At 37.0% G+C, this 18823-nt stretch overlaps 1 protein-coding gene across 8 annotated transcripts in view; it reads left to right on the top strand.

Annotated features, from left to right (window-relative positions):
* The first annotated feature begins 318 nt into the window (after positions 1-318).
* Positions 319-18823, top strand: part of TMEM161B (transmembrane protein 161B) — a 69441-nt gene continuing 50936 nt past the window's right edge. For 4 of the 8 annotated variants that reach the window (XM_073802282.1, XM_033852991.2, XM_073802280.1 and 1 more), the window contains exon 1: positions 432-450. Coding sequence is in view for 2 of the 8 variants with exons in the window: in XM_004321549.3 (XP_004321597.1) it covers positions 448-450 (3 nt within the window). In the remaining 6 variants the exon portion in view is untranslated. Of the gene's footprint in view, positions 451-18823 lie in introns of all 8 variants that reach the window. The other 4 variants (XM_004321549.3, XM_019929729.3, XM_033852993.2 and 1 more) reach the window with 3 other exon arrangements.

The raw sequence follows: 18823 nt of genomic DNA, 5'->3' as shown, positions 1-18823 counted from the left end.
TCTTGAGTCGGCTCCCACCTCATTCACCAACCTTTATCTCTATCACCTTGTAGAGAGAGGGTGCGCTCTTGCCAACACCACCCAACCCACCTCTGGATCCTCACAGGCGCAACAGCGGCGCGCCTCCCGCCCACCTACCTACCTGTGCTGCGCCTGCGCCTCCCGCGTGCGCTCTCAAGGTCAGCACCTCCCCCAGCCTCTAACCTAGCGCTCACGGAAGTGGCAATGAAGGACGTCTTGCGTAGCCTCACCTCTGCGTGGCGTGGGGTCGCCGGCGTTCAGCAGAGGGGAGGGACTTCCTGTCCCGCTCAGGCTGAACTTCCGGCAGAGCCGGAAGATCTTCTCTCTCGCGGTGTCGAGTGGATCCCGGCTGTAGAGTGGTGAGGGTAGGTCCTGGACGGCCCCGGCGACTCCTGGGCGTCTGGTCCACGACCTGTCCTTGGCGCCATGGTGAGTCTTCCTGTGAGGGCTGGAATAACAACAGTCGGGAGGAAGGGGCCGGGAGGTCAGTCCTGTGAAGGGAGCCGGTCGGGTGCCCAGCTGAGGATGGAGCGGGCGGGAGCAATGGGGTGAGCGGTAGGACAGGACCTACCACCTGCCTCGGGGCGCCGGGGCCCTAGAGGAAGCAGCATATGTCCTGCCCAACCGCGAGATCTGTTCAGGAGTACGGAATAGGTAGTCAGAATGTTCATGGCCCATTTACTGTGTATGGCCGTGGGCCAGGTGGTCCCAGAGTTGACCTTGCCTCGTTGATGATCTCCTCCCTTTACTCTCAGCTGTAGGGCAGTGGCCAAGAAGTTCATATCTTATAAATGCCTATAGGCTTTCCAGGTGGACACAGTACATTCCCTTCTTGTAAAGGATTAGCACCTGTCACTTAGAGAAAGGGCAAAGTAAAGAAACGGCAAAGTCAGTTTGTCTTTCAAACTCAGCCTTTGTGGAGTTGGAAAAGGTGTCAAATAAAAAATCTGGACTTAATAAGCAGGGTCTATATTCGAAAGGAATAGCAAGGGTGTGGGCGAGGGAACTATTGGAGTGGGGAGAGTGCCCTGACCATAAGATCTGCTAGAGTCTCAAAGATTAGGAAAAAGAGCTTCTCCTTTAAAAAGGGCAGGAGGAAACAAGGCTAGAAAGAACTGGGTGTGGGGAAGTGAGATGAAAGGGTAGTACGATTGGACTGTAAATCAGAGAAAGTTTTACCCCCACGCAAACCTGTTCTGAGGAAAAACTGTTGGGGGGTTATATCCTGTTTCAGACTGAGGGTGGGCCAAAGTTCAGGAACCTAGGGGAAGAGATCTTGGAATTTGGGTAATATTTTGTTCCGGTTGCTCTATGGGGACAAGCAGTTCAACTAGTCAGTTTTGAAGCAAAGAATGGGAATTTGCAGGTGCTATGTCTGCCCTTGTTATAGGTAAACAAGGTGGGTGGGTAATTCCTGAGTCTTGCTCACCTAAGTCCTATGGGGACTGTTGGTTCTTTGCAGTAAGCCATTTCCAGATCACAGAAGGGTGGCAATGGGAGGATTTCTTAACCTTTGCTGTTTCCCAATATCACAGGGATTTGGTAATGTTCAAAATTGTCAGTTACTTGACTATATAAAAGATTTCAAATCCTCATCTGAAGACATTCTGTCTTGGAATTTGGAGTTTGCCATATTTTTTCAGGATCAAATGTTGACATTGTTCAGCTGCTGTGTATGGTGATTCACGTTTGAATGATTTATAGAAACTTAACTGACTGTGAAACAAAAGAATTTCAAAATAATGTGGTTCCTGGTGCTCTCTACCAGCTAACCTCTGACTCTTTCGGGCACCGGTGTGTGTGTGTGTGTGTGTGTTTGTTTCTTTAAACCTCAGTGAATGGTACAATTTGTAATCATTAACAGTTTTTTTTTCCTCCTTTTGTATCAATGAAATTAGACAAAGATAAGGAACAGTAGAACTGGAAGGCACCAAAGATAATAACTACCGTAACCACCTTCCCCCCTCCCCCCAACCCCAATTTAATAGAGGGAAGGATCTGACGTCTAGAAATAGGCAGTGATTTACTTAAAGTAGTGATAGTTTGGCACAGTCTGGACTATAACCCAAATCTCCAGTTCTTAAATTTCAGCTTAGTATTTGATATCTTGGTCTGAAAAGTTGAAGATAGGGTGTAATTAAAAACTTTAAATTGTCACAAAGAAGCTGAATGTGAACTTGTCAGTATTCTGTAGTAATAGAAGTAGAACCCCTCTCCCCCGCCAGCTCAAAAAAAGGTAGTTTTGTTTTAAGCTAAGGTAAACTCATGATGTTTATCAAAATGCCACTTAAGAGAATGTCACCTGGAGAATGTCACCAGGAGCCAGATAGTTTACTCTCCATTTTGTTATTGCTTATAGTTCTGAGTTAATTACTAAGCTTGCAGCTTTACCTTCCCCAACTATGAAATTGATAATGTCTGTATATGCAAGTGTGGTCATTGCCTGGAATCCTTCAAAGGAAAGGGTTTAGCTATTATATGAAGTGAACAAGGGTTGAATTTGTTTAGGATTCAGCTTAGTTGAATTGAGGTCTTGTGCACTGCTTGGTCCTAATATAATGAAAAGGGCACAGAAGTCAGAAAACCCAGATTCTGCCCATTATTATATGAATTGGGCAAAATCACTCAACATAGATAAGAATTCCAATTTCCTTCTAGATAAGAGAAGTGGAACTTGGTAGGAATTAAAACACCTTTTAACTCTAATATTTATGATTTTGTGACTTCACCCAGGACTTTTTTTCAGAATTTTCAGAAAGTTTCTGATTAAGTAAAATTTAGTCTGATTTCCACTGTCCTGTCCCCCCATCCTCAAGTTTGATTTTCTTTTTTTTTTAAATCATTCACCTTTTCATTTTTTAATATATCAGGTTGGTAATACTTGGAATCTTTGTCAATATGTTTGATCAAGTAATTTACTACTGTTTTAAATACAATTATGGAATGGAAAGCAAAGTCTTTTTTATTTTATACCTTGGTTTTATTTTTGTTTTAGTCGATATAAACTCATGATCCAGACCAAGAATACTGAGTATTCACTCTTAATTTTTTTGCTTTCATGTTGTGAGAATGGATAGTCCATAGAAAATTTACTAAAGGAATAAAACTATTACCTTTTTGAAAGTTATAGACCAACTTTAATCAAATAGATCTTTACACCATTTAGGCTGATTTGTGGGAGAAAAGTAGATTAGAGCTAAGTCCTGGAATTGTAGGAATCGCATGGCTTATTTTATCTATGTAACATCCTCTAGTAACTTTTACTGTGGGATTGTGCTGTGGTGTGTTAGTTGTGAAAAAAAGGTTGTTAACCTCTGCCTTAATCAGAGTTAATGAGAAAGTTTTCTTTTTGGGGAATGGGGAGGGCTGTTGGGAAGAGATAATGTGGTATAAGTTACAAGAGAAATACATGTAATGTGTTCAAAGAATAGTACAGAGAAAAGAAATTAATTCTAATGGGGGAGAGTCATGTAATAGGTGACTTCAACTGAGTTTTGAAAAGTGTATTAGGACACTAGTTCTCAACTTAAGTTCACATAGGATTCACCTGTGATGCTTGATAAAAATGCTTATCTGGTCTCCATTATTAGGGGGTGGAGTCTGAGAATTTAATTTTTAATGAGTTTTACAGTTAAGTCTGAAACTCGTGGTCCTTAAAGCACTTTGAAGGAACTCTAATGCAGACATTAGAAACTTTGATAGAGATATTGAAGTTTTTGTGCTGAGTGATAATCAGATGTGTGGTTTGTTGATGTGGTGGATTACTTTAATTGATTTTTGAGTGTTGAACTAGCCTCAAATACCTGGAATAAATTCCAGTTTGTTGTGGTGTATAATTCTTATACACTGTTGAATTTGATTTGCTGGTATTTTGTTTAGGCTTTTTGCATCTATGTTCATGACAGATACTGGTCTGTAGTTTTTGTTTTTCTTGTAATGCCTTTGCCTGGTTTTGGTAGTAGGGTAATGCTGTCCTCATAGAATGAGTTAGGAAGTATTCCCTCTGCTTCTGTCCTCTGAAAGAGATTGTAGAGACTTGGTATAATTTCTTCCTTAAATGTTTGGTAGAATTCACCAGTCCACCCTACTGGGCCTGGTGCTTTTTGTTTTGGAAGGTTATTAATTATTGGCTCAATTTCTTTAGTAGATATAGGCCTATTCAGATTGTCTATTTCTTGTGTCAGTTTTGGCAAATTGTATTTTTCAGAAATTGGTTAATTTCATCCAGGTTATAAAATCTATGGGCATAAACTTGTTCGTAGTGCTTCTTTATTATCCTTTTAATGTCCATGGATCTGTAGTGATATCTCCTCTGTCATTTCTGATATTAGTAATTTGTGTCCTCTCTTTTTTTCTTACTTGGCTTGTCTAGAGGCTTATTGATTTTATTGATCTTTTCAAAGAACCAGCTTTTGGTTTTATTGATTTTTTCTCTGTTGGTTTCCTCTTTTCAATTTCATTAAAAATAATTCACATTATTTCTTTGCTTTTGCTTACTTTGGATTTAGTTTGCTCTTTTTCTTGTTTTGTAAGGTGGAGCCTTAGGTGATTGATTTAAGATCTCTTCTAATATATGCATTCAATGCTGTAAATTTCCCTCTAATCACTGCTTTTGCTGTATCCCATAAAATTTGATTAGTTGTGTTTTCATTTTCATTTAGTTCATAGAAATTAATGTTTTTAATTTCTCTTGAGATTTCCTCTCTGACCCCTGTGTTATTTAGTCTCCATGTATTTTGGGATATTCCAATTATTTTCTGTTACTGATTTCTAGTTTAATCCCATTGTGATCTGAGGGCAGACAATGTATGTTTTCTATCCTTTTAATTAGTTAAATGTTTTATGGCCCAGAATGTACAGTTTGAAGGATGGATTCTGGTCAGGTTTCATTAGTTTGCCACTTAGTGGCAGAGATTTGGGCCTCTTCTCAGTTCTCTGACTTTTCTTCCTCTTCTTTACTAATTCTTTCCAAAAGAGGCTTAGTTCAAATAATCATAGAGACTGTTCTCTTGGTTAGCATTTGGTTGATTCAAGGTTGATTCTGTTTTTTTTTTTTTTTTTTTTGCGGTACGCGGGCCTCTCACTGTTGTGGCCTCTCCTGTTGCGGAACACAGGCTCTGGACGCGCAGGCTCAGCGGCCTTGGTTCACGTGCCCAGCCGCTCCGTGGCATATGGGATCTTCCCGGACCAGGGCATGAACCCGCGTCCTCTGCATCAGCAGGCGGACTCTCAACCACTGTGCCACCAGGGAAGCCCCAAGGTTGATTCTTAAGACTGGTTTATACTTTGGGCTCTGTCCACTTTTTAGATAATTAATTCGTTTGTTTGCTCTGGGATAGAAGCTTAAAGCAAATACAGTTGATTTTAGAAAATGAGAACATATTCTAAAGTGTTCATTTTTTAAGAGAGAATTTATTATTTTCTTACTATTGTGCCATGGTTTTCCCATGTTACTAAGTCAAGAATGAACACCAACTTGCCCCAAAGGAACTTTGAAGAAATAAACCCGTTTTGTACACTGCCCTCCTACTCTTTCTGTACCACCTACCCTTGAGTTACAGAAAAAAAAAATTTTTTTAAGGTCCTGGTGAGATGAACATTCTCTTGTTTTTAACTGAAATGATTATGTCTTTTGTTTCACCAAACACTTAAAAATCATGCTCTTACTTCAAAAGTATTTGTTCAATCATTCATTCATTGTCTGTTAAGCAGTATCTGTATGTCATGTACTGTTCTCGGCAACAGAAATATAACTGTTTATAAAACAGAGACATTCCTGTCTTTATGGACCTTATGTTTTATTGAGAGAGTCTGACAATAATCAAATGAGACGTAATATTTTTTAGTCTTGGTAAATACAATAAGGAAAGGTAGAACAGAGTTAAGGAAATGATTGGGGTGGTTATTTTAGATAGGGCATTCAGGAAAAGCCACAATGAGGAGGTGACATTGAAATAGATTTGAGTTCATATATGTATTCAGCCTGTATACCTGGTATCTTTGAATATGTGTTTATGAACTGCACCCTAAAAAAGTGTTATAGTGTCAGGCACAAAGCTCATAGTTTCTTTAACTATAGTGGGAATCTTTCAATAAAGCCATGTATTATCATCTTTCCATGCAGTGAACAGAAAAATAATAGAAATGTGTGTTTTAAAATCGTATATTAGTAGATGATATTATATTTTACTGAATAGATTACATTTTTTATGACACATATTTTTAGTCTTTTAAGTTATTACAGATCTTGGGAGAATATAACTTATTCACTCAAAGTATTCTGATTTTACATTGTATCTTTACTTACATTAAACAGACTTAGTAATTCTTTTGTTAAAGTAAATTAAATATCTTTTGTGTTTTGACCATAAACAAAGATTTAGGAAAACCTGAAATAATTTCACCTTTGATACTTTGATGTTGAAGCTCAGGATTTTAATATCTGACTATAGTGTTTTATTTATTTTTTAAAAATTGTAAGATGTTACAAAAACCAACTGCTCAAACATGCGTATCTTTAAAAATGACTTTGGGAAGAATACAATAAATATATGATATTGAAAGTCTGCTTGAACCAGAACTAGATGACCTCCATAGTTTGTTTCAAGGTTCTGTGATTCTGGATGTGTGATTTTGTGAATATTATTGATGTACTTTTAGTTAAATGTACATTGAGGGAACAAAGGAGGGAATATTCAATTTGTATGGAGTTTAAGAAGGATTTCACAAATGACTAGGTCTTTAAGCGTAAGTGGAAATATGTCAGGTAGATAAGAAATTGAGTGTTACTTTTCCTCAATAGCAATAATAGCTGCATTTATTTAAAGTTAATATTTATCTACTCTACTTATATTAACTTAACTAAATACTTATAAAGTTATTCAGTCTTGGGTTTTTTTTTAACTTCCTACTATTTTTTTTTTTAATCTCCGTATTTTACCTCCTTTTTTTTTTTAACCTCTGTTTTACAGATGTAGAAATGGAGGCACAGCGACATTAGAGTAGTTCATCCAAAATCACATCTATTGGTGGTGGAATTTGACTTCTAAATCAGGCTGTTTGGCCACTGTACTGTTGTGCCAATCTTATTGTTTATCTTTGATAAGTTTTAACTTATGAAAGGATTGAATTTCAAAAACATTTTCCTATAGAAGTAATATTATAATTAGTGATTATATTTCTAGAAAATCCTTCCCAACTTAGTTACTACCTAGTATCACATCTCATGGTATTAGAGAAATTAATTATTACTGTCATGTGTAGCGCTAATGATTGGCATTTCTACCTCAGATGCTAAATACATCTGACACTGCTGCAGTAAGTCACAATAAGGATTCTGTCATATTCCTTTTACCTTAACTGGCACTCCTTCACGCCAAAGCATTAATTTCCCTTAGGCCTGGGGTTGAACTAGTAACACTGATGAAGTGTGGAGCAATTAGAGAACTGGGGATGAGGACCTGTGGTGAATTGGAATTTCTTATCAGCTTAAGCATGTAGTGTGTCACATTTGTTCCAAGCCTGTCTCACAGCCCATTTCTTTTCCTGAGGGCTCTCAGGATTGGCTTGCTTCTTTTCTTTTCACTTGGATTACCTATTGCTTGCAACTAGAACTTTGTTCCCTCCCTGAGTTGCAAAGAAGAATGTGGTCTTGTAGAGTATTTTGCCTTCCCTCCCAGACATTCAGCACTCTAGTAAAGGTTTTTCCTGCTAGAAGAATTTGTAAAAGTTATCTCCCCATGTAACTTCTGACAGACCATGAACTAATTATCTATCTAGCTAGCTAGATATTTATTATAAAGATCCTTTAGGGAAAAAAATAGAAGTGCTAGATGATAATGATGAATCTTTGCAATAAATTTTTGGAATTAGAGAGGTTTGGATTGTGAAGAAGAGATGAGATGGAAATACTAAGGGACATTGGTTAGAGAAAGGGAGACTTTTCTCCAGCAGTAGAAATTACTTAGGAAGTAGGAACTTCAACAAGCTCCATATTATAAATATATGATAGTAGACTGCCATCAGTTAATGTCACAGATAAGGCACTGCTAAGGCTATGGCCATTTTTCTTTCTTTTTCTTTTTTTTTTTTTTTTGCGGTACGCGGGCCTCTCACCGCTGCAGCCTCTCCCGTTGCGGAGCACAGGCCCCGGACGCGCAGGCCCAGCAGCCATGGCTCACGGACCCAGCCGCTCCGCGGCATGTGGGATCTTCCCGGACTGGGGCACGAACCCGTGTCCCCCACATCGGCAGGCGAACTCTCAACCACTGCTCCACCAGGGAAGCCCTTCCTAGTCCAATTTTAAGCCAAAAATGAATTTGAAAAGAATCTGGATAACTGCAATTAGAATTGCCAACGAAATATATATTCCAGTCAGGAGGGACAGATAAGAAAGCTTCGGTAAAATTCATTGTAGTGTAAATAGTAACTTTAACTGAGACATTAGTTCTTTAAAACTATTTTTTAATTTGATTTCAGCTAACATTTATTGAGTACTTATTCTTGACTTCAGTAGTTTCTCAATCATTACTGTCAGAAGTAGTTATGGTCATCATAGTTCTTTCTCTTGATAGTCACTAAAAATTTTTTCAAATCATAAAGAAAATGAATCATTTAATAAGAGAACTGGCCAAGTAGCTAAGTTTAAAAAAAAAAAAAAAAGGACTGTAGAACCTCTGGCGTTCACAAATCTAAGAGAAATTCCTGCAAACCACTATTTGAGGTAAGAATGCTGGGCAGCGGGCTAGGTGTACTCCTTTACATTAACTTGGAGCTCTGATTTCTATGTAGGTCTCCTATAAATATTAGCTCATTTAATTCTTATGAGGAAGTGAAAATTATTCATTCCCATTAGCAATAACCACATATCACAGGCTTTGATGGTGGCTTAAGAAATGGTAAATATGTGAATGCCAACAATCTGTTGTTTATTTAATTAAAGTATTACAGTCATCATCAGTAGGCTTTTTTAAGATTTTGGAGATCATTTGCCAACTCCTGTCATTTTGTAGATAAGGAATGAGTCCTAGAGAGGGCTTCTCTGATTGCTGTACTAATGCTAGTTAGTGACAGAACTACCTCGATTCTAGTGTTTGATTATCCAACATATTAAAATATTAACAGTGAATGAATTTTTCTAACAGTTAATATTAGGGGTGCACATTAAGTTTTCTTGGCTTTTGTATTTGGCTTAAAATTTAGAGGTAAGCTGAAATTTTTATTTTGAATTGTTTAATAAAGCTTTATTAGCACACTTACCAAAGTTTGAAAGTATTTGCAATATTTACTGCATTAAATTGAGAGGATTATCTTGTAAAAATAGCTACAACTCTTCGCGGTTTTTTTTTTTAACATCTTTATTGGAGTATAATTGCTTTACAATGGTGTGTTAGTTTCTGCTTTATAACAAAGTGATTCAGCTATACATATACATATATCCCCATATCTCTTTCCTCTTGCTTCTCCCTCCCTCCCACCCTCTCTATCCCACCCCTAAAATAGCTACAGCTCTTAACTCTGAGGTATGCAGAGTGCATGATATATTGTCTTTCAGTCTTAAAGTGAATTATTTTCTTCTTTATTGTGAATAAAGTTCAGTGTTTGGCATGTATAGGAAACTGAATATAGTGAAGAACAGTGGGCAAATTTATGTTTTATCCTTTTATTTCATCTAAAAAGTAAATATTTGACTTGTAATGAAAGCCTGTCTTGCAAGGCACTTTCCTGGGAATGGGGTTGGGGCTAAGAAATGAGTTAAGTACAGTTCTAGTGGGGGAGAGACCCTTAAATTACAGCTCAGCATGATAAAGTCTGTTTTGGAGTTATGCATATATTTTTTAGTAGCCAGGAAGGTTTTATAGAGGAAATGAATGTTGAGGAATGAGGAGGAATTGGTTAGAACAAGCAAGATGATTTGTAAATGTCAAATATAAATTTATTAGTTTTGACTAATAGCTTTTTTGAGTATAGATATGTAGGGACATTTTTTATATTGTCAGAAAATACTCTTACAGTTAAGGAAGAGTGGCAGAATTTAGGGATGTCTTACATTAAACCTTTTGTATTTTACTTATCAGTATTATAATAAAACATTTATGCCTGTTTTGCTTAGAGATAAAGTAGCTTGTTAACATCTTTAAAAATATTTAAGTTTTCATCATTTTAATGACTATGGTATTGCTTCACATGAGATATTGCATAATTTATTCAACCTACTGTAACTGGAAAGTTATCTTTTACAATAAACAACTAGGGACTTCCCTGGTGGCACAGTGGCTAAGAATCTGCCTGCCAATGCAGGGGACACAGATTCGAACCCTGGTCTGGGAAGATCCCACGTGCCGCGGAGCAACTAAGCCCCCGAGCCACAACTACTGAGCCTACGCTCTAGAGCTCGTAAGCCACAACTACTGAGCCCACATGCCACAAGTACTGAAGCCGGCGCGCCTAGAGCCCGTGCTCCGCAACAAGAGAAGCCACCACAATGAAAAGCCTGCATGCTGCAGAGAAGAGTAGCCCCCGCTCAATGCAACTAGAGAAAGCCGCTTGCAGCAATGAAGACCCAATGCAGGCCAAAATAAATAAATTTATAAAAAAATAAAATAAACAACTATTAATTTCAACACATATGATGTTGAAATTAATAAAATGGTTTATGAATTATATTTAATTAGAGTGTCCCGTATTCTTGGGAAAAAGCATCTTGATCCTTGCACTCTATTTCTTTTTTTTTTTTTTTCCCCCCCCGGTATGTGGGCCTCTCACTGTTGTGGCCTCTCCTGTTGCGGAGCACAGGCTCCGGACGTGCAGGCTCAGCGGCCATGGCTCACGGGCCTAGCTGCTCTGCGGCATGTGGGATCTTCCCGGACCGGGGCACGAACCCGTGTCCCCTGCATCGGCAGGCGGACTCTCAACCACTGTGCCACCAGGGAAGCCCCTTTGCACTCTATTTCTTGTTGGTCTCCCACTTTGCCTTATCAATTTATATCATAAGAAAAATATCTAAAGTTTTTTTCAGAGGTTAATCAAATTCTGAAAAACGGCTTTCTATCATCATCTTCAGCAGAAAATCTGGACTGCTATTACTGAATATAGTTATGTCAAATTCATGCATTCTACTATGTTGTAGGTCTAATTAAGATATTTAGGGTGAACCAAGGCATTTTATTGAAGGTTTGTGGTTTTGGACCTTAGTTTTAAAGTACATTAAATTTCTTATTCTGAATTCGGAAACAATAAAAATTTCTGCTTGTACTTTTTACTCTAAAGAAATTAAATTTTGTGGTGCAAAACATCGATGTTGGCAAACCAGACTAATTCTGTAAACATTTAAATTTGAAAACCCATGTCGTTTGAGTTCAAATCATAGTTGTTGGTGATTGTGTTTTCCAATTCCCTTTCTGTCAATTTACCTTCTATATATTATGTGTATATAATTCTGTTTGTAGTAACAATTTGAACCATATGAAATTGCTGTTTTGTAGGTCAAAACAAATATCTGATTTCATATGATTCAATCAATATGTCTGTTAAATATCAATAGGTGACTTTATTCATATTCGTTAACTGCTTTCCTACCAAAACCTTTTATTTTCATTTCATTTGTTTAGCAAAGGCCTCCTTATTTTCAGGTCTGTTTACTGTGTCTGTAAGGGCTGGAGCTATGATATAAAACCAGATAAAGGCCATTGATAGCCTGTATAATGAACCCTGGGATTCTAGGGATGGTCTGCGGGGAGGAATTCTCCCTGCCTATTCATGATTGTTGTATGCTTTTATTTGCTTTGGCATTATGTGGAAGAATTTCTCTTCTGGGTGAAATTTAGATAGCCCTCAATTCTATTAAAGAACTTACTGGAAGTAATTGTTTTTAAAAATGCAGCTTGGGTTTGTCAGTCATCTACATGTATAAGTTCATCAGACCTTTCTTAAGTTTCTGGACATCCTCTCAGTCACATTGCCAAGATCTTGACCTGGATGCGGTTATTTTTCAAGATCTCTCAAACTTTGTCCACTTTGGTCATTTCTTTGGCTCTCTTGACCAGCTACTTAATTATCCTGCAGATTTAACCTTTAACTCCACATCTTTCATTTCTCTGATGTTGTACCTGAGTTACTGAGTCATGCAGACTTGTAGTTGCTTGGCAATTATTCATTCAATTCTTCCGTTAACTTTTATGTCAAAATTCTCACGACTTGCTGCCCCTCCCCTCTTTTGGTTTACAGATCAACTCCCCACCCCATCATGGTTTTTAGGGAATGATCTGAGGACTTTGAAATGATATGTAATGAGTTTTCCAAAATGACTATGTCCAGTGGAAAGCAGGACATCAAAAGTCTTGACCTAGTTTTTCCTTATCCCACCCCAGCCAAGTTATGTAACCTTTGAAGACCTCAGTTTTTCACTTTAATACGTCTCTATACCTTTTGTGCTTCTGTTCAGTAGAACAAGGTCTCATAAAGTTTTACTTTCAACTTAGGCCTTCAGTCTCATCTCTTTATGATTCATAAGCAATACCCACAGTTAACTCCTTTTTAGAATATTTAGCAGCCCCCTTATATTGGTTCCTTCCCTTTTGCCTTAAGTATGTGTACTTTCCCCCTTACAAATGTATATTTTTATATGTGAACCTTTCTAGTAACTGTCATATTTTCCTCTTACTGCTTAATTTTTCCAAGGAATAATTATGGCCATTATTCTCATTTTATCTTTACATAATCACTTAAGTTTAATCTTTACCTATTGATACTTTTCTTGCAGAGATAATTATTAACCTCATGCCTAATTCCTTTTTTTTCCTCTAAAAAAATGTTCTTAATTTTGCTCTTGTTTTTGAAGCTGTTTTAGTTTAGGCTTTTATGGTGTTGGTTGGACTATTTCAGCAGATATCTAATCTAGCTCTTTGCTTCCAATTACTTTTACCCTCCCTCCACTTGATTTTTCCACTGTAGTGGCAGAGTTATCCTTCCAAAATATATTTGGTTTAGTTACTTCCAGGCTTAGGATCCTTGACTTATTTCTGAGTACCTGCAGAAGAGTCCATTTTGGGCAACCCATACCAAAATCTAGCTGTGTGGAACTGCTCATTATTTCAGCTCATGCCATTTACATTCTTGGTACAAATAGGTGTATCTGTCTAAACTTGTATTCTTTTCCTGTCTGACATTGGGATACTACTTTAACCTTGTGACATTGGTTTAGATGTCACCTCTGTGAACAAGTCTTTCCCAGTTCTCTAATGTAGATTTAATCACTCCCTTTCTTGGAATGCTCCCATGACGCTGGGCACTGACCTCTACCATACCACTTATCACATGTTATTTGTAGGTGGCATGAGGGGTGGTTAACATTTTAAGAGTTTGATAAAATCAACACGTGATGGAAGAAATAAGTTGTCCTCTCACCTTGATCTTAGATGTGGATTGTTTGCAAGACCTAAGGTAGACTAGATTGTAGCCAAATCAATGGTATTTGCATGTCAAAAGATAGAGAAAATTTTAGATAGGTTTTCGCCTGAAGAAATAGGATTGGAAAGTAGTTTTGTCGTTTGAAAGTCTAGAAAAGCAGTTTAAATAGCCAGAATTGGACATACTTATCCAGAACTATTTAGTGTTGGAGTATTTTATACTCTAGAGGGCTGTTTTGTGTATTTCTTCAGACTTCATTGCTACGTGAATGAAATATCCCTCAATGATGCCTTTTGCTCTGAATCACTACATACCAAGCAGCCTGTTTATAATTTGACTTCCAGTGTATCATTAAGACAGTAATGGAGTGGAGCACTTAGTGAACTTGAGCATCTGATTCACTTGATAGCTTATGTTTCACTGTATATTAGTTGTTAGAACTCTTACAAATCTGATTATTGCCAGTCTGTCTGATGTAGAATTGGTTGCACCAGAGAAACATGTTCTGTGTGTGTTCTGAATGGCTGAGGATACAGCCAAGGTGGGAGGCCTGTGGTAGGGTTGTTAGTCCACTTCCTTGAGTTCCCTTCAGCCTACAACTTTTCTGTCAGTGGCTTTAGGATTCTGCCAGTCACTGAAACTAAAACATCCTGAAATAACCTTTGAGACATTCCTGTTTTATTCTATAGGTGTTTTCCTTCGTGGTCAGTCACACTCAAAAGTCTGATTGGTTTTCTACTGACCAAGTTTTAGTTTTGTTCTTTCCTTCCTAGTTTCAACTGTTTCTACCTTAGTCTTAGGTTTTCTCTTTAATTGCTCAATATATTGCTGTGTCTAATTTTCCTTATATGTTACTTGTATTATTTTATTTTCCTACCCCTGACTGTTTAAAAAGCCTTCCAAGGTGATCTTTATAGACACCTCAGCTCGATGCCTCCTCTTGGTTTTTAAGACTCTTAACAATCTGAAATTCTGTCTTCATCTGATTTCTCACAATTCTTTGTCATATATTAAAGTCTGCTTTGGTTGAGTTAAGCTTTTTGCTGTCCCATGGTTACTCTGTTCACATTTGTCATTTAGCCTGGAAGTCCCTTCCTTGATTTCAGTTTACTCATCCACTCTATGAAACTTTTGTATTCAATTTTTTGAATTTTTGTAACTGTTTTTCATAGTACTATGCAGTTTTGTGCTCCAACATTGTCTTAATAATATTTGTTGTTACCTAATATGATAATCTTGGATTTTAAGTTCTGTTAAGACAGATTGTTTTGTAGTAGTGTCATTCATTCTTTCAACCCTACTATGTACGTTGAATTATTCTAAATGTCATTGCTCTGAGTATTTGGGTTATAATAGTCAGTGAAACACAGAAGTCCTTTGCCAAGTTTCTAATAATAGCCAGTAAGATATTGGATGTATGTTAGGCAGACAGCCTATATTTGTTAATTAAATTTTTGTTTGCTTTTCTCATTTATAGATATAAATAAATAATTTCTGTAGTGACATAATTTGAATTTATAGATTTTTAACATTGTTTGGCCAAGACCCTAACTCCTTTGTCACTATAATATATAGTGATTCTATATAGTTCTTATCACCAACGTAAGAGAGGCTGCACCTCTCCTTCCTGCAGTACTGCTACTACCTTTAGTGCAGTTCCTCCTTTCATACCTGGGCAGTTGTCTTAGTGCTGCTGGGTTATCCCTCATCCAGTCTTTACATGGTATCCAGAGCAACTTTTCTTAAATACTGATCTGGTTATATTACTTTTCATGGGTTTCCTTATTGTTTCCAGGCTAAATTCTAAACCTGTAAGTTTTGCGCTTTAGTATCTGGTTTTGGACTACTGTCATCCTATGGGAAGCAGATATCACTGATGGTTCATCAAGCTGATTCCACCGAGTCTTGACTCATGCTTTACTTTCCACAATCCCCTTTCACAGCTTTTTGCCCTCAGTACTCTCTCTCTCTCTTCTCTCTTGCTGTGTTCTCATAGAATCCTCTACCTGTTGTCTCATAACTTTGTATTGTAAGGGTCCATTTACTCTGTTAGTGGACTGGTTGCTCATTGATGTCAGGGACTGTGCTGTTTCTCCCTATTGTGTGCAGGTGGTTCAGTGCCTGAAGTGTGTTACTTGATAAATGTTCATTGAATGCACTGAAATGACTTAGTGCATTCGGTTGGAAATTAGGGGTCTGGGTTCTGGATAAGTCTGTGACTGAGTAGTTCTGTGGTCTTCGCTATTTGGACCCTGACTTCTTCATTTGTAAATTGTACAGAGATGGTTTGCTTAACTGCTCAGTGTGTGAATTCTAAGTTTTATGTGAATCTAGATTGAAATAACAAAGTTCGCCCCTTCTTTACAGTATAAATCATTTGAGCATCTCTAAGAAGTCTGTTTCAACATGTCTAGCTATCACTAAAATATGTAAAAAGTTAAGAAACCGAAAATAGCAACATCATTGGGTAACAGCCTCTTTCTTTTTTTTCCCTTCTTACTTATTCAAGGGGGGTGATAATTAAAACCCTTTGGGTGGTGTGAGTCCCAAGTATGTATGCTGATTTGCCTTCTGATGCTAAACAATGTATACTTTGTTTCAGTCTGTTGTCAACAGCAGAGCTAGTTTAATGAAACAAAACAAAATGTCAACTCCGCCGAGGTTGACATAATATTGTTCCAAGTTTGAATTTTAAAATTGCTGGGACTTCTGTGTTTGATCCCTGGTCGGAGAGCTAAGATCCCACATGTCTTGCGGCCAAAAAACCAAAACATAAAACAGAAGCAATATTGTAACAAATTCAATAAAGACTTTAAAAATGGTCCACATCAAAAAAAAATCTTAAAAAATAAATTGCAAGATGTTTGTTTTTAAGTTTGGGGAGTTTTATTGTCAAGCAAGGTAAAATACTGCTGTTTGATATATTTTATTTCTTGGAGAATTGTTTAATTTTCCTTGGTAAGAATTTTTTTAACCTACCCAGAAACGATTACTAACAAAAATTGAAATGATCATTCTTCTGTAGACTAAAGGCAAATAACTTTTTCTTGCTCTTCATGGCCTCAGGTTAATAGATGTGGAAAGGTTGAAACCTAAGTTGCCCCAGTGTTTCACCCTACTTGGGTGCTTATGAGCTATTTCATAATTGACTTTCCCCAGTTCCGGTTATCAAGAGAATTGGGGCCTAGGGGCAATGAATCCAGACAGAAACCATCTCTTTGGTCAAGTTATTGTTTTGAGGCCCTAATAAAACCATTAAGGCCACTTGGGTCAATGACCCATATGGTTGTGTGTTTGAGAGTTCAGCCATGATGGACTTTATCGTTTCAGCGCATATCTACCCAGTTTAATAGTTTTTTCTTATGAAATTTATGTTTGTTTATGCTTAAATTTACTTAAGCATTATCTTTTTGTTGTTGTTGCGGTACGCGGGCCTCTCACTGTTGTGGCCTCTCCCGTTGCGGAGCACAGGCTCCGGACGCACAGGCTCAGCAGCCATGGCTCACGGGCCCAGCCGCTCCGCGGCATGTGGGATCTTCCCGGACCGGGGCACGAACCTGTGTCCCCTGCATCGGCAGGCGGACACTCAACCACTGCGCCACCAGGGAAGCCCCTAAGCATTATCTTTTAATTAAAAATAATGAAAAATATTCAGGAAATTTGGTTTTTAAACATTTCAAAAATTCTGTTTTGTATAAACTTAGACATACATAGACATTTAAATTGGTCAGTGAAGGCAGGTTATTTAAATGACTTGTTTTTAAATTTCAAATGATTGTGTCTCTTAGTTAATGAATTGAGTACTTTATATTTTAATATGTTAATCCCTGGCATGAACACTGTAATTGTCGATTGTATAGTAATGTCTCAAAAATTGATCTAAGTTTAGTATTAATAATATATTAAATTGATAACATATAATTCTATAAAATGGTTGCCATTTTGAAAATATATTCCGAGGACTCTTTTCTAAATATGTATGAAAAGGAATAACTTTGGGGACATATATTCCATATAATTTAAAAATTACTTCTCCAAAAAATTAGGTAGATTCTTGTATTGGGAAAAAAGCAACATATTTTCTTTCAGTACCACATATATAGTCACCTAACAGCTGATTCATTCTCAGAAAGATTTATTGACTTCTATTAGAAAGTTGGAAGAAAACTTCTATTATACAATATATTTAAGCCAGTATGTAGATGAGGTTTTGAGAAAGTATTTTCATTTAAAAAGATGGAAATGGCATAGTAAGGTAAATGAATGGAGTGAAGTTACACTTTTCCATTGAATGTTTTTTAGTCAAACATTAACTACAACATTGAGAATGAGTTTGCCTTTCTTGGGGTTGATCTCTTTAGTTCCTCCTTTGCCTCAATGTACCATCAGTCTCTGAATTCTTCAACAATATCCTTAAAATGCATTTTTCTTCTGAGTACCAGAGATAACCACAGTAATTTAAAGTGTCATCATTTCTGGTCTGGATCATTGCAGAAGCCTAGTTGCTATTCTTAATTCTAGTCAGTCCAATTTGCTGATTTTTGATTGTTTTTGCCTTCACATGGTTTACATTCTTCAGTAGTGGGTTTATCAGCAGTTTATGCTTAGTGATTTGGAGTAAGAGGAGAGAGTTTGGCAAGATGCCTCTTTTTCCCAGTTCATCACAGTCCATCATATATATATATCTTCCAGATCAGTCTTTCTGAAATGCCATTTAATACCTGTAACATTTATTAGGTGTGACTAAGATATGATTTCTGCTATTAAGGAGTTTACACTTTAATAAATTGTTATATATGTTTATGAGAGATTGTACTAGATGACCTTGAAGATACTGTGATACTATCACATTTCTTTCAAGGCTAGATTGAGGTTCTAGTTTTGTCCACAAAACTTTCCCTGGCTAAAAAATTATCTTTTGCTTTTAAGTCTATAATCTCAAATAGACTAACCTTCTGACCTACTTGCTAATGTATTTCTTGGCCTTGTTCTGCCTGAAAGAGTTCTTTGTAGCGGCATTCATTGTATGGAGATTGCAGAACTTCTATCACAATCTACACAGAAAATAGGATAGTAAATTCAAGTGATAGGAAATGTGAAAGAAAAAAGGTAAAAATGTAACCTTTGATGTTAGGTGAATGTAAAAATGGTCTGAATCTTAACCCAATTGATAGAATTTAAGGCATTAAAATATGCACAGTGAAACCAGAGTTGAGGCAGGTTTCAAAGGCATTTTAAAAACAGTCCTGTTTAAGAGCCATTTTACTTTTTTAAAGAACAGTAAGTACATTTTTGTTCTCTTTTTAAATTAGGCATTTGTTCTTTTACTAATTGATTTATAAGAACTCTATATAATATCTAACAAGTGGATTATCCCTTTGTGATATGATTTACA

Source organism: Tursiops truncatus, chromosome 3 (assembly GCF_011762595.2).
Source record: "Tursiops truncatus isolate mTurTru1 chromosome 3, mTurTru1.mat.Y, whole genome shotgun sequence".
NCBI classification, from domain to species: Eukaryota; Metazoa; Chordata; class Mammalia; order Artiodactyla; family Delphinidae; genus Tursiops; species Tursiops truncatus.
Note: the sequence above shows the minus strand (reverse complement) of the source record. Positions and strands in the feature narration are given on the sequence as shown.